Source organism: Xenopus laevis, chromosome 7S (genome assembly GCF_017654675.1).
Source record: "Xenopus laevis strain J_2021 chromosome 7S, Xenopus_laevis_v10.1, whole genome shotgun sequence".
NCBI lineage: Eukaryota > Metazoa > Chordata > Amphibia > Anura > Pipidae > Xenopus > Xenopus laevis.
The window spans coordinates 8,021,626-8,038,259 of NC_054384.1; the positions used below are offsets into that span (position 1 = coordinate 8,021,626).

General features: G+C 42.5%; 1 protein-coding gene across 1 annotated transcript in view; it reads right to left on the reverse strand.

The window, feature by feature from the left end:
* The window catches only part of fam13c.S (family with sequence similarity 13 member C S homeolog), a 79,197-nt gene extending 68,709 nt beyond the window's left edge, over positions 1 to 10,488 (reverse strand). Inside the window, exon 1 of the mRNA XM_018227320.2 lies at positions 10,356 to 10,488. Coding sequence (XP_018082809.2) covers positions 10,356 to 10,423 — 68 coding nt within the window. The 5' untranslated portion in view covers positions 10,424 to 10,488. The remainder of the gene's footprint in view (positions 1 to 10,355) is intronic.
* Positions 10,489 to 16,634: the final 6,146 nt, after the last annotated feature.

Genomic DNA, 16,634 nt, shown 5'->3' on the forward strand with positions numbered 1-16,634 from the left:
GGCTACGTGCACTGTTGCCAATGCATTGGCTTCAGATTAACCCAGCAGTTCAGCTTGTGAACACATTAAATATGTTAAAATATAACGTTTCATTTAAATTACTTAAAAGATTCGCTGCCCTATGAACATACAATTCACTATAAAACAGCCTTTGTGAGTAGTGTTGGACAATGTCCATAAAAAACACACTGATTAAAAACATATTGAGTGGACAGGTGATGTAACTAGTCTTTAACAGCCAATCACACTTCAGTTATTGAAAAGTAGTAACACTGATTATTTATGGGTGGCATAGGTGGAGAGTGGGTGACTAGCTCCCATTCAGTCCTGATGTAGAAGGTAGAATTCACTGGGGACTGAATGGAAGGGAGGTTGAGGGTGGTGGATGGAGGATTTTGTTGATTGAATTGAAGCTACAGTCGGTTGACACCCTTTTCAAAGGTCAAAGTTGTACAATTATTAGTCCACCAGGAGAAAGAACTTGGAGGGTGGGCCAAATACTCCCCTGTTGCTTGTCTAAGACAGTGTTTAGATAAGGGCCGCGCTGCACAGGCGCCCAATGCAAGCAGGCGGATGTGGCGCCGACTTAGCGCTCCTGCGCATGAGCAAAGTGTCGCTTGCGTGCATATGCGCACGAAAGACTGTTTTTACTTCTTTTTTTGCGCATGCGCAAATCTGCATGAACGTGCGCCTGCACAAATTGACGCGAGCCTGCGTTTACGTGTATTCGCAGGAGTGCAAAGAGCAGTAAAAAGAGTCGGACACAAATGGGACCGGACTGGGGGTAGGCGACAGAGGAGGTACGTGCCTGGTGCCCCCCCCACAGCTTTGCACCCTAGGCACGTGCCTACTCTGCCTACCCCTTGGCCCGGCCCTGGTTTAGATACTTCCACTGACAGGGGCGATTCTGACCCCTCCGCCGCATCAGAATCAGAATCAATTGACCCATAACAGTGTTTAGTGAACCTGGCCCACGCTGGGACTGTCACATTAAACACCAATTCACAAGATTATTTATATCTCCTGTTATATTTTAAGAGACGTCTTTTTTAGCTTTAATCGTCTCAGTCACAGGAAGGAGCTGCCGTTTGGGAGCGTCACTATTCTGGCTACAGAACTTTTTATAAACAAGATATTTGCCAATTCTGGTGGGAAAATGTATCGTTTTAACTTTCTTTCTGATTAAACTTCCAGTTTCTGGGATGTGTAAAATGTACTTGCTACTATTTGCCACAGCTGCTTGCAGAGCCCTGTGTCCTTAAAGTCAATGGGGACATTTAAGCAATATCACTATGCAGATAAAAATTTAAATTTTATTTGTATACAGGTATAGGATCTGTTATCCAGAAACCCATTATACAAAAAGCTCTGAATTACGGAAAGGCTGTCTCCTATAGACATCCAAATAATCCACATTTTGAAAAATAATTTCCTTTTTCTCTATAATAAAAAACAGAAGCTTGTACTTGATCCAAACCAACATATAATTAATAGGGATGCACCGAATCCAGGATTCAGTTCGGCCTTTTTCAGCAGGATTCGGATTTGGCTGAATCCTTCTGCCCAGCTGAACCGAATCCGAATCCTAATTTGCATATGCAAATTAGTGGGGGGGGGAAATTGCATGACTTTTTGTCAGAAAACAAGGAAGTAAAAAATGTTTCCCCCCCTAATTTGCATATGCAAATTAGGGTTCAGTTCCGTATTCAGCCAAATCTTTTGTGAAGGATTTGGGGGTTTGGCCGAATCCAAAGTAGTGGATTTGGTGCATCCCTAATTAATGATTATTGGAAGCAAAATCAGTCTATTTGGGTTTTTAGGGGGTTATTTATTTAAGTCGTTTTGTTAAAAATTTTTAGTTTTTTTAACTATAAAATCAGAAATTATAGTGGGAAAAAAACTTGAATTTTTCCATATTTATCAAACCCAGAGGATGGAAAAAGTCAGAATACAAAAATTCGGCATCTCAGACCTGCCGAGAATGTATATAAGTCAATGGGAGAAGTCCCTATCCTATTTGGAAATGTCTGTGGTCTGTGCTGGAATTAGCCCAAAAATCCGACTATTTCGGGCTTTTCAGGCAAAAATACGAAACATTTTCTAACATATGGAACATAAACTATACACTGGGCTCATGTGTAGGGCAATATAACAACTTTATTGTCTTTATTAAGGTTCCCTGGACTTGTATAATGTATTTGCTGCAACATATACTTCCGTGTAACTTTATCATTTCCCGCGCAATGCAAATAAGGCAACGCTAGCGCATCTTCGCTTTGATTGCCGAAGTAACCCCAGTAAAATTCGCCATCGTTCGGCGCCCTGGACGCAACTTCACATCTTAGTGAATTAGCGTTGTCCTAGCGTCCGACGAAGTGTTGCGATGGCTGCAAAGCCGTCGCTGAGAATTTTCGCCAGTTAGGAATTTGCCCCCTTACTAAGCATACGAGACATACAGGCGGAGGACAGATGAATAAATGAATATTGTGCAGTTGGATTTGCAAGAGGACATAAGCAAAGAATAATATAAGGGAATAAAAGAACCTGCAGGGCATGGAGAATATAATCTGCCGGCAGAGATGATCAAAGATTAAAATAGAGAGAAATAAATACAATGCAAAGGGTATGTAGTGAATAGAGATACAGGATCGGACTGGGCTGGCAGGATCTGTTTGGCCCGGGCCCTCGTGGGCTTCACTGGCCCAGATCCACTCCCATGGCTTCCAACCTCCCTCCCTGGCCCCCGGCACACCTGCAAGAAGAAGACGGAAGGAACGAGGAGCTTTGTGTCTGGGGTGGGGGATGGAGAGATACTTTTTGGCAGGGGCTTCTGATGCATTTTTTCCACAACGAGACACAGTGATTGTTATAATGGAACAAATGAGGCCAGCTATGGGTTAAAAAATACAGAAGGACTAGCCAGATGGGCTGGGTAGAGGTTGGCAAGCAGCCTGCCCATCACTAGGAACTATGTAAAATATAATGTGCCAGAAGAATCATCCCAGAGCGACTAAAAGAATGCAGATTTAGTGCCATCTATTACAGATATGGGACCTGTTATCCAGGGGGCTTTCCGGATAACAGATCTTAAAATTAAATAAACCCAATAGTTCTGCTTCCAAAAAAGGATTAATTATATCTTAAGGTGCCCATACACTGAGAGATCCGCTTGTTTGGCGATGTCGTCAAACGAGCGGATCTATCCCCGATATGCCCACCTTGAGGTGGGCAATATCGGGCTTATCCTAGGGTCCAACGATCGGATCCTAACGAATAACAATGGGCGGTCGGATCACGGGAACGCATCAACGAATAGATGCGGTCCCATCCGATCGAGATCTGCCCGACTTTCAGCCAGATCTCGATCGGTGAAGCCCGTCGGGGACCCCATACACAGGCCAATAAGCTGCCGACACGGTCTGTCGGCAGCTTTTATCGGCCCGTGTACGGCCACCTTTAGTTGGGATCAAGTACAAAGTACTGTTTTATTATTGCAGAGAAAAAGGAAATCATTTTAAAAACATTTCTGTTATTCTGAGCTTTCTGGATATCAGGTTTCTGGATAACAGATCCCATACCTGTAATGAAAAAAAAAACCCACGTGAAACAAGTTTAACCGCTTCAACCTTTTGCTTCTCATTTCATCCAGTTTCTATCACGTTTAAGACGGACGTTTTTCTGCAGACCCAATGAAAGCTCTTATTTCCTATGGGAGACAGGAGGACATATTCTGGGAGAAACTGAAGAAAAACCATTGACCTTTTCCTACTTGTCAGAAATTGTTATTGGAATGAATGAAAGAGAATGACCGTCATTGGACTTTTCAATATTAAATGCCTCTTTAGCCCAACTGATCGATCCACTCCTTCTCACCATTCATTAACCTTGTATAAATCCCTTCTCACAAAGTTCTGATCCACCCAATGGTGTAGCCAGATGTTACCGGACCCCAATGCAAATTCAAATTCAAGCCCCAAAACCTCCAAAAGTTGACCCATTTTGCCAATTGAGCCAAGACCGTTCTCGTATCTTACAGCCTCATACAGAAGTGACATATATTTATATTAATGGATTAATTAAGTGACATTTATTTGAAGACAAATAGTGCATTGTTGATGCTTCTTCTCTATGATCCCAGCAGAGTTAAAGGGGCAGATTCACTAAAGGGTGAACTGTCGCCAGCGACCGCTTCTCGCACATCGCCAGGCGCAAATTCGCTACCACTGCGCTAATTCACTAATATGTGAAGTGCTGGACACCGAACACTGACAACTATTCACTAGCGTTACTTTGGAAGTGCAAGCGTTTCATAGCGAAGATGTTTGTGCCTTGCGAAAATTCTCTAGTGATCTTGCACTTCGGTCAATTTGCATACGGCGGGTAATTAAAAGTTGTATGTGCAATAAAATGTGTGGAGAAACCTGTTTACCCAAAAAAAGTTAGGACTTTTGCAGCCAATCCCACTTTAAAAAAATTAAAGCGTCACCAGCGTTTTTTTGAACTTTAATGCATTTTCGGCACACACGATATGATGTAAGTGACAGACGATTGAGTAAGGGTAGAAATACATGGATGACTTGCAAGTGATTTCGGCGGATCCGATGCGCTGTGCCAAAACGCAGGCGTAGGTGACGCTGCTACACCATCCGACATTTGTAATGCTTACCTTATTTTCCATCGCATCCGACTTGACGCCTGCGTTTTGGTGCAGCGCATCGGATCCGCCGAAATCGCTTGCAAGTCGTCCATGTAGTTCTACCCTAAGATGTAGCGTCTTTTTAGCACTTCGCCTGGTCTGGTGGTGAAGTCGACTAATGTTCAGTAAAATCCACACTTTGCGGAGTGACAGAGCGAAAAGTCACCTGGCGATAGAGTGCGAATGAACGCTAGCGACGGTCCCGTTTGCTAGCGAATTGGCTCTTGCGCCTGTTAGTGTATTGGCGATGTCCCTGCGGGTGAAAACACTGGCGAAAAGCCGATAGCGTTAGCCACTTCGCTCTTTAGTGAATCTGCCCCAAAGATTTTCTAAGCAACTCAACTGCTAATATGCTCTTTGTCTCTGCATGATGACGGCACTGTGTATACTGTATAATTGTTTTACTCAAAAGGCAGTTATTTTGCAGCCCATCAAGCAGGTCTTTTAAACATTAGATATAATTACCTGCCCATATACATGTTAGTCATTGTGAGTCAACCCAAACTGGCTGCGTGGGCAACATCCCCCCCTGTAACACATTTATCGGCAGGCAGTTTTATCTTAGATTAAATTATCAGATAAAAGCAGGAGGAACCAAGAAACCCAATTAACCCTCGATATTCGACCCATAGTGAATCAGCCCCTTAGTGTTCCTTTAATGGAGAATTAGAATAATTTAAGGGGTTGTGCACCTCTTCTGAGTTATTTAGTTTTTTATTCAGCAGCTCTCCCGTTTGCAATTTCAGCAATCTGGTTGCTAGGGTCCAAATTCCCCTAGCAACCATGCACTGAATTGAATAAGAGACTGGAATATGAATAGGAGAGGCCTGAATAGAAAGATGAGTAATAAAAAGTAGCAATAACAATAAATGTGTAGCCTTACAGAGCATTTGTTTTATTGGAGAGGCTTTAGATGGGTTTTTGCCTTCCTCTGGATCAACTGGCAGTTAGGTAGGTTAAAAAAAGTAAAAAGGTTGAACTTGATGGATGTGTGTCTTTTTTCAACCTAACTATGCTACTATGTTATAGGTGGGGTCAGTGACCCCCATTTGAAGGCTGGAAAGAGTCAGAAGAAGGCGGCAAATAATTAAAAAAAATTAAGACCAATTGAAAAGTTGCTTAGAATTGGCCATTCTGTAGCATAATTAAAAGTAACCACCCCTTTAAGATTCTTTTTTATATAGAGGCACCTGCGTGCTAACCCCCCTAAAGCTGCTGCCTTAAAGAGCAATTGTTTTATAGATGGGGTCTGTGACCCCCATTTGAAAGTTGGAGAGAGTCAGAAGAAGAAGGCAAATACAGTAATTAAAACTATATATAAAACAAAATAAATAATGAAGACTTAAATGACTGAATCCCCGGCACTTCTCTAGAAAATAAAACAATGCGTTGCCTCCTCCCAGCCGAGGAAGTGAGAATAAATATTTCAGAAATATTCAAGAAACTGACGAGCAATGATGTGTCCCTGCAACAGCTTTTTGGGAGTATCTTTAGTTACAGGGATTATCTGTTCCTCTCCCTTTTCTACAGACATTTAGGGGCAGATGTATCAAGGGTCGAATTTCGAGGGGTTAAATCCCTCGAAATTCGACTGGGGAATTGAATCGAATAGGGAATTCGGGCAAATTTACTCGTTTGCGAATAGTCGAATGGGCGAATAGTCGAATGGGCGAATATTCGCCCGGCGAATAGTCGCACGTTCGAATATTCGATCGAAGGATTTTCATTCGTTCGAATGATCAATAGAATGCCTTTTTATTCAATCAAAAACTTAGAAAACAAGCCTATGGGACTTTCCCATAGGCTTTTAAAGCAATTCGGTAGGTTTAATCTGGCGAAGTAGGCAGTCGAATGATTTTTAAAAGAGACAGTACTTCGACTATCGAATGGGCGAATATTCGCAGTGTTTAGATCTATTCGAATCATTCTACTAAGGCGAATTTACGCCAATTCGATAGTCGAGACGCACAAAAAACTACTTGAAATTCGAGCTTTTTTCCCTCTATTCATTCACCCGAGCTTAGTGAATGGGCCCCTCAGACCCTTTTAACAGATGATAAGGGACCCTAAATTCGAATTTGATCTCATTTAGGATTGCTATAGCCATAGAAAACATTTCAACGGTTTAAGGGACAGACTGACCTGCTTACTGCAGGTATAGGATCCTTTATCCGGAAACCCAATATCCAGAATTTCCAAAGAACAGGACATCCATCTCCCATAGACTCTATTTTAATTAAATAATTCTAATAGTAATAAACTAAGATATAATTAATCCTTATTGGAAACAAAACCAGCCTATTGGCTTGAATTAATGCTTAAATAATTTTTAGCAGACTAAGGGGGTTATCAAATCTTTTCACTATTTTCTGAAAACCACCAAAACCACACAGACTCCCCTCCCCCCATTTATCAATACATTTTCACGAAAAAAAGACGATAAAATCGTGAATAAACCAGAATCGCAACTTTTTCGGATTTCACACCCGAAACCTGCAACTTTTTTGGATTTGAAGGCCGAAACCACAACATTTTCGGATTATTGAACGAAACCCAGCGCAGGTGAGGATGTCTTTAAAATGTCAACGGAGCATTGACTCGTCAGGTGTATTTGGAGTAGTTTTTTATTAACACCATTTGAGTTTAATACATCTCGAAAAATTTTAGTTTTTTTTTGTGTTTTCCCCTTTAAAAGTCCAACCAGAAAAAATGAATGTATGCTCAATTGCTCATCCAAATGATGGAAAGATCCCTTATGTGGAAGACTCCAGATCCTGGGCATTCTGGATAACAGGTGCCATACCTATATAAAACACTAATCATACTGCATGGCCACATAGTATTTGGTAAACCCTGGAACTGCGTGCTTTTAGGAGGAGGAGGGAATTTATTCAGCCAGGCAATGTGTGTGTATTTTATAGGACGTGTTTTCTAAAGAGTGAAACTTAATAATATGAAAAACAAAATATGCAAAAACCCCTCATGCTGCAGGGCTGACTAGTCATTAGAAATGCAGTGTAAGACTTTTGCAAGATATTCTAGGGGGTTATTTATTAAAGTCTGATTTTTTTCCGGTCTTACTTTTAAAGAGTAAAACCACCATTTTTTCGTAGAGAAAAAAAACTAAAATTTTTCAAGATTTATTAAATCTGATGGTGTTAAAAGTTCCAATAAAAAAGTTCTCCGACTCAGACCTGCCCAGATCATGTAGAAGTCAATGGCAGACGTCCTGTTGACATTTTGAAGACATCCTGATCGGCGCTGAGTTTCGTACAATAATCCAAAAGTGGTTTCAGGCGTTAAATCTAAAAAAAGGCACAGGTTTCAGGTAGTGATGGGCGAATTTGCATCGTTTTGCTTTGCCGAAAAATTTGTGCGAAATTCGCAAGGGGTGAAAAATTCACAAAACGTTTTTTCGAAAAAAAAAATTTGACGCCAGCGAATTTTTGCCGCGAATCTTCGCGGGTGTTTCGCGAATTTATTTGCTCGCGGCAAATCGCGCGAATTCCCGCCTGACGAATAAATTCGCCCATCACTAATTTCAGGCACCGAATCCAAAAAAGTGGGAGTTTTCAGCGATAAATCCCAAAAAATATCCCTATAAAGTAGACTTTTGTCATAAATTCAAGCCATGGAATTTAGCAAGTAGATCTAGAACAGGTGGACAAACAGGAGCATATGTCACGGAACATTCTAGGCTGTCCTCTCAAGTCCATGACTGGCATTCTTCACTGGGTTAGGCACCTTATAAACTGCCAATAGCACCTCCAACCCAAAAATAGCGCCTAGTGCTGCACCAGCAACCGAGGAACACAATCGTCATTGACATAGTTTTTTACTGATTTTTCAATCCAATAATCAACAAGGAATCCTTCAATGTGCCTAAAGCAGAAGACCTATCCAACCTTCATATGCACAGCACAAATGTAGTCTAGGTATGGGATCTATTATCTGGAATGTTTGGGATCTGATGTTGTCCAGACAAGGGGTCTTTCCCTAATTTGATGCTTTATATCTACTAAACACATCAAAAAAACCCAATAGGAATGTTTGGTGTGTAATGCTACCTTAGATACCATCAAGTACAAGGTTCTGTCTTACTACAGGTATGGGATACGTTATCCGGAAACCCGGTATCCAGAAATTTCTGAGTTAGGGGAATGGTGGTCTCCCATAGACTTCATTTCTATCCAAATTTTTAAAAATGATTTTCTTTTTCTGTGTAATAATAAAACAGTAACTTGTACTTGATCCCAACCAAGATATAATTAATCCTTATTGGAAGCAAAACCAGCCTATTGGGGTTATTTAATGTTTATATGATTTTTGTAGATATGAATTATGGAAAGATCCATTTTTTGGAAAACCCCAGGTCCTGAGCAAAACCCGTTATCCAGAAAACTCCAAATTACAGAAAGGACGTCTCCCACGGTCTCCATTTTATCCAAATTTTTAAAAATGATTCCCTTTTTCTGTGTAATAATAAAACAGTAGCTTGTACTCGATCCCAACTAAGATATAATTAATCCTTATTGGAAGCAAAACCAGCCTATTGGGGTTATTTAATATTTACATGATTTTCTAGTAAACTTGTAATATGGAGATCCAAATTATGGAAAGATCCAAAAAAAAACCCCAGGTCCTGAGAATTCTTGATAACAGGTCCTGTACCCATATTGACTTTTAGCAAGAAGCTTTTTCAATTGCATGGAAATATATTATATATAATAAACATTCCAAGAAATGTATTTATCTTAAATATACGCTACAAAGAACCCGTCAACTTTATACACTCCCCCCGACGTTTCATATTGTCATAAATACTTTTATAAAAGACAGAAGGATTAAAAGAAATATAACCCCCCACTATGTTTAATCGTTGAAATAAGTCGACTTTCCATTGAATAGAAAAATTCCAAGATTTTTTTATTTTTTTCAACTTGGTGTTACAAATATTTATTAATACGTTAAATATGTTGAAATTTTAGACAATTTTACTTTAAAAAAAAAAATCCATTCCCATTCCTGTGGGAAAACCTCTCAGCTGAGTGCAACACAGAAATGCAGATGAGTGTGTGGGTGGAGAATAGACACTAGTTTGATCTATTAAAGTTTCTCCCTTCTGCAACATTGAACCCAGATTTTAAGGTTTTGTGGCCCCTTCCTTTCAATTAGGAAAGGTGTTGACTTAGAAGCAGCAGGCGCAAAATGAGACGAGAAGAAAAACAATTTCATATTTCATTTTTTTTTTTAAATCAAATTTGACATTTTTCCTTAAAGATAAACATAAGGCCGTCTATGTTTGAATTGTATTTATTTTTTTAAAGCAACAAATAAGCAATTTCAACCCGACGCCTCTAATTTCCCTATAACCAATAAACGGCCAATGAAATAAGGAGTCGGAAGAGCTGATCATGTTAAATAGGATACAGTTCTGCAACATGGCAGTTCCCAAGCCCCGTGTGATTTGGAGGTGATTATGTGGGTGCTCTGGATTGATACAGTAGATTGCAGACATATATATTTATATAGATGTGGATATACATTACAGGCAGATATTTTGGCTGCTTCTCCTATTCATTAGAATGCTGTTATTGAATAGGGGCACAGGCTACAAATGCAACAGAAGGATATAAAGGATGGAAAGGGTTTGACTTACTCAGTGACAGCCGTGCTGCTGCTGCTGAAGGAGTTCTCCTGCAGGCTAAAGCAGAAACAAGAAAACATCAGATTACTGAGAGGGGAGAGCCGGCTGAATGCTTCTCAGTAGCTGTAACCCATAGACCAACATGGCAATGTCTGTACAGTCAGCTCAACATGCTCATACCTTGGGCTGTTCTGCACATGCTCAGTGAGGGTCGGCGGAGGGACTGGCCCTGTGCTGCTGCAACACACACAAACCACACAGCAGCGTTGGGCACATTAGATTGTATGGAGCCGGGAGGCAGCAGCCGCCCTGGATGGAGTAGGATGTGGCTTTATACATGTATATTTAATTATCTACAACAAATAAACGTGTAAATAAAGAATGTCTGGGCAGTGTTCTTTGCGATGTTGCTGAACTGCAACTCTCAGAATCCTTCCTCGGCCTTTGGCCCCAAATGAACCTCATATCAGTTGGTGCTGGGGCATTCGACTGGCCAGGGGTCCAAGTATGATTAGGGTATGGGCGGTGATTTTTTGTAGCTGTGTAGGAGGGAGACAAAACCCTTGAAAATGTATCCAGGGCCGGATTGGGGGGTCCGAGGCCCACTGGGGCTGCTGTCTCCGGGCCCCTCCGGCCCTTGCTCCACCATGGTTCACCGTGATTGAGCATGTATTGGAGTTTTTTTCCCTGCGATTGCACATGCACGCATACTGGGGTTTTGCCACAATTGTGCAGGCACGCTCACTGGGTTTTTTGTGCCGCAAATTGAACATAATTTTTGCAGGGAACAGGGTCGGACTGGCCTGGTGGGACACCGGGAAAAAACCCAGTTGACCCCTGACTCTTGTGGGCCCCACTAGCCCAGATCCACACCCAGATCCTTCGATTTACAGCTCCTGGGCCGGCGGGGCCCACGAGAACTGGACCCACCGAGTTTTTTCCTGGTGTCCTGCCAGCCCAGTCCGACCCTGAATGTATCACTTCTTGCAGTGGCATAACTACCTTCAGCATCGGGCCCACCAGGGAAGATACCTCAGGGCCCCCCGCCCCACCCCGAGCCCTGTGCTGCAGCATCAAACCCCCCTCTGGCCCCCCACGTATACCTTTTTATACTTGTGGCTGCAGCAGGCAGGCCCGGATTTGTGAAAAGGCCACCGAGGATTTTATAGGGTCAAAGGCCGGAACTAGAGACAGACAGAGTAGGCACCCGCCTAGGGTGCAGTCATGAGGGGGTGCACTTTTAAGGGGATTTTTTTTTCTTTTGTTTGTTAAACCCTGGTTTGCTTGGCCTTTAATAGTTTTCAATTTTATAAACTGCTTGTTTCAACCCCCTTTTGCACTCCCCACCTTCCTCTTGGCAGCTGCTGGCACAGGAAAACAGATTATTAGGGGCAATATGATGGATTTTTGGCTGCTGCTGGCACAAGTACATATTTGGGGGCACAAGTACATATTTGGGGGCAATATTGTGGATTTTTTGGTTGCTGCTGGCACAGGTACAGATTGAGGGCAATATGAGGCATTGACTGCTGTTGGCACAGGTACATGGGGCAATATGGTGGATGCCGATGCAAATACACAGATATTTGGGGCAAGATGGATGTTTTATAGATACAGATTGGGGGTAACAATATGTTTTGGCTTATGCTGGTACAGGTACATGGGGCAATATGAATGGTAAGGTGGGAAATGGTAATGCAGGACCGGGTGGGGGGCACTGCTTAAAACCCTTGCCTAGGGTGCCAAAATACCTTGGCCCGGCATGCTCCCCAACCACTAGGGTTACCACCTGGCCAGTATTTTACCGGCCTGACTGGTAAAAAATGATACTTGACCGCAATGTTATTAATAGGGAAAAAATCTGAATATATAGGAAGGCCGGTATTTTTTCCATAAAAGGTGGCAACCCTACCAACCACACCCACATTGGTTCAGAATCACTGGGGAGGCTCAGGAGATACAATCGTTTTTTAAAACTTTTCTGTGCGTCAATCCCCAAATCCCCATGCTCTGGTGCCAATGATGAAGGCCAGCCCCAGATAACCTACGGCGTTCCCCTGATAGGCTCCATGATCGCTTGGGGGTTCAGGTGAGGGCCCAGACCACGGTTCCATGGTTAGACTCACTCTGAATGGCAGCTCAGCCCTAAGGATAGAGTCTCTGGCAGCTTGAATACACCACTGGAGAAAATACCAGACCCTACCAGGGTAATTGTGAGCTTTCCGGCCAAATCAAACGCAGCCCCTATTTACTGGGATAGTCCTAAGCAGCACATAGGAGCTTCCCAGCCAGAGTTTAAAGCAGAAGCAAATAAAAGAGAATTTAAAGCAGGACTGCTGGAACTACAGATCCCAGCATCCCTAGCCAGATAATTCTTCTGTGTGAATCCCTGGGATCCTATTCTGCATATAAGATAAAGAAATATAATTCATCATCGAGAGCCATGTTTGTGATTGCCGTGGAAACAGGCGATATTAATTCTATTAATAGAAAAAAATTAATCATGTTCTGCATGAAACCTACAGGAAGTGAAATGTGAAAACATCCGGATGCTTCTTCCTTCTTCCGTGTCCTTTGACTCTTGTTCATCCCGTGAATCAGTAGCGCCCCCTGCCTGTCACTGCGCTAAGTCTTGTATAAAGAGGTCACGGCTTTTTATAAGAAACGAAGGGTTAACTTTACAACGTGATTAAAAGCTGCTTTAGAGCAGACTCTCGTCAAACTTCTTCCGTTCTACGGGTGTTTCTATATTGAAAGCCTGTTGTCCTGATACAGAATGTGCTACACCGTTACTTCGAAACTGCGTCTCGAATAAAAGTTTTTGGATCCCGCATTGGCCATCTTGCCTCTAGTTGTCACATCATCGGCCTTTCTATATCTAGTGATGAGCAATTTTGTTTCGCCAGGCATGGATTTGCTGTGAAATTCCGCGCTTCGCCATCTGCAATTTTTTTTCATGAAACCGCGGCAAAAATTCGCAGCCTAAAATTTCACAGAGACAAAAAAGTCGCCATAAGAAAAAACGCCCGTTGACTTTAAGGGCAGAGACACACACTCAGATTCAGGGAGATTTAGTCGCCCGGTGATAAATCTGCTTTTTTTGAGGGCGACTAATCTCCCCAAACCTGCCTCCTACTGGTTAGAATCGAAATCACCGGCGGGATGGCACTTGGAGCACTTCATTTTTCGAAGCTGCCCGAAGTTTCCTCATGAAGCTACTTCGGGCGACTTCAGAAAACGAATCGCACCGATTAATGCATTTGGAGTGAGAAAAAATTGTGGTGGCGGGAGTGGGTGGAGCCAGGGTGTGGAGTGGGCGGAGTCAGGGTGTGGAGTGGGTGGGAGGAAGGAGGTCAGGGTGCGCCGGGCCCCTCTGAAGATTTTTTTGCGGGGGGGGGGGGGTCTGGTGCAATCTCATTACACCACTGGTATAAATTAAACTTTCTGTAACCGATTAAAGGGGGTTTATCAAGGACAGGGCAAACACATAAGTCAGGTCAGTTTGGGGCGATTGCCTTAAACTGGTATTGGCTGCAGGGAGAGGTGGTCCATGGAAGGGGGGGGATGATCGGCAGTGGTGGGACTCTGGAAGTCGGGAACTCAGGTGGACCCATGGGTTTCCAGTGCAGCACTGTTTCCTGGAGGACCACTGAAATGTTAAAATATTAAGGCATACCACCCAGATGTCCCGTTTTCAGCGGGACAGTCCCACTTTTGACAGCTCAACCTGCAGTCCTGCGTTTGTAATAAAAAGTCCAGACTTTCTCTGCACTGAACAGCCAGAAAAAGAAACAAAGTTTCTAACTTCATTGGCTTTTGGCAGAGAGCCCAGAACAGCCACCAGGTGCAACTAAGATACTTTTGTAACAATTTTGAGCTAAGCAAATAAGTAGTTGTAACAATTTAGATAAGGAGGTCCCTTGGGAAAAGTTAGACTCACAGCTGAAAGGGCAATTCACCTTCATTAGCAAAACTGTAATAACTGGAAAAAAAACACAGAAATATGTTCAAACTTTCATAACCTGCCGAATTTAGCAAAATGAACATGGTAATTAGGGGGTGCGACCACAAAAATGGGCGTGGTCAAAAAGATTTCGCTGACCTACGTGTGTCAAATTTTTTGTCCCTCTTTTATCTCCAAAATGTTGGGAGGTATGAAAAGGTGGCCATAGACGTAGAGATCCGTTTGTTTGGTGATGTCCCAAACGAATGGACCTCTCCCCGATATGCCCACATTGAAGTGGGTGATATCGGGCTGATCCAATCGTGGGCCCTAGGGCCCAATGATCGAATCAGAATGGATCAGGTACGGGCCGGGTGATCGCGGCACCGCATACACCCATAGATGCGGAATTTTTTAACCTTTTAACCTTGCCAATCGAGATCTGCCCAACTTTCCGCCAGATATCGATCAGGGAAGCCCGTCGGATGGCCCCACGCACGGGCCAATAAGCTGCCGACTTGGTCTGTCTTATTGGCTCATGTATTGGGGCATGTAAAGTCTAAAATAGAACAAGGCTAGAAATGCTGTATTTTGTATACTAAATATGAACATGAACTTACTGCACCACAAGCCTAATCAAACAAATAATTTATGTTTTCAAAGTTGGCTACAGGGGGTCACCATCTTGTAACTTTGTTATACATCTTTGAAAGACTAAGACTGTGCACATGCTCAGTGTGGTCTCGGCTGCTTAGGGATCATCATAAACAAAGCTGCTTGAGTTCTGCATGGCTGGGAAGTAAGGCGGGGGCTCCCCCTGCTGTTCATAAGTATGATTGTTTCCCTGCAGAGCAGTTAGGGACCGTCTGACAATTCCTATCCACAGCAGTAAATGAAGGGAGAATTTCACTGCATACAGTCAGGTTTCTTATAAAAACGTTACACATTTTTTAATTAAAGTATATTGGAGATAGGTTTCTTTTTCATTAAAGAAAGTAAAAATGGGATTTTATATTTTTGCCTTTACTTGCCCTTTAAGGCAATGGTGGCTATTCAGTCTATATTCCTTCAGTTGTTGTTAAACTATAAATCTCAGCACCCTCAATAGATACTGGCAGTCAGTGAGATGCTGGGAGTTCTACAGTGGGCTACATTCATGTGACTCTTCAATATACATGACACTTACTGCTCAGTATAATAACAAGGCACTTTTCCTTTAAACAAAGACATTTTCTGCCCATGGGGAGGTGCCCTCCCTACCCGAAAAGCCCAAAGAATTTGTGTGTGTGGGTAACAGATTTCAGTATTACTGATGAGTCTCGGCGTAAACTTCCATTCTGACCCGACCCGTTAATCCTTGATATTTGTTTGTTTTGTGTATTCTCTTCATTCCTTCCTCATGTCATAGAGACGAACAGGGTCGGCACCAGAGATCATTGCAGCACAATCACTGCCCTTTCCCATGCCCTTTACTTAGAACAAAATCAGCCACGTCCTGAGCTCTCGCTCTTGTTGTTCCCAATCAGTAAGGCTACACCGGACCGAACCAACCAGAACACACACTCACGTGCCCTGCTGATAGGTCAGTTTCTCAACAAAACCATCCAATACATACGTTGAGGTAGACAGAGAGAGAAAGAGTTTTAGAAAGACGGATAGATGATCGATAGAGTAATTGTCCTCAGTTATCCAGAATACTTGGGACCTGGGGATTTCTGGATAACAGATCTTTTATTAATTTGGATCTTCATACCTTAAGTCTACTAGATCACGTAAAGTTTTAAGGAACAGTAACACCAAAAAAATTTGTTTCAAAGGAATGACAATATAATGTAGTATTGCCGTGCACTGATAAAATTGGTGTGTTTGCTTCAGAAACACTACTATAGTTTATAGAAACAAGCTGCTGTGTAGCCATGGGGGCAGCCATTCAAGCACAGGATACACAGTAGATAACAGATAAGTACTACTATAGTTTATATAAACAAGCTGCTGTGTAGCCATGGGGGCAGCCATTCAAGCACAGGATACACAGTAGATAACAGATAAGTACTACTATAGTTTATATAAACAAGCTACTGTGTAGCCATGGGGGCAGCCATTCAAGCACAGGATACACAGTAGATAACAGATAAGTACTACTATAGTTTATAGAAACAAGCTGCTGTGTAGCCATGGGGGCAGCCATTCAAGCACAGGATACACAGTAGATAACAGATAAGTACTACTATAGTTTATATAAACAAGCTGCTGTGTAGCCATGGGGGCAGCCATTCAAGCACAGGATACAAAGTAGATAACAGATAAGTACTACTATAGTTTATAGAAACAAGCTGCTGTGTAGCCAT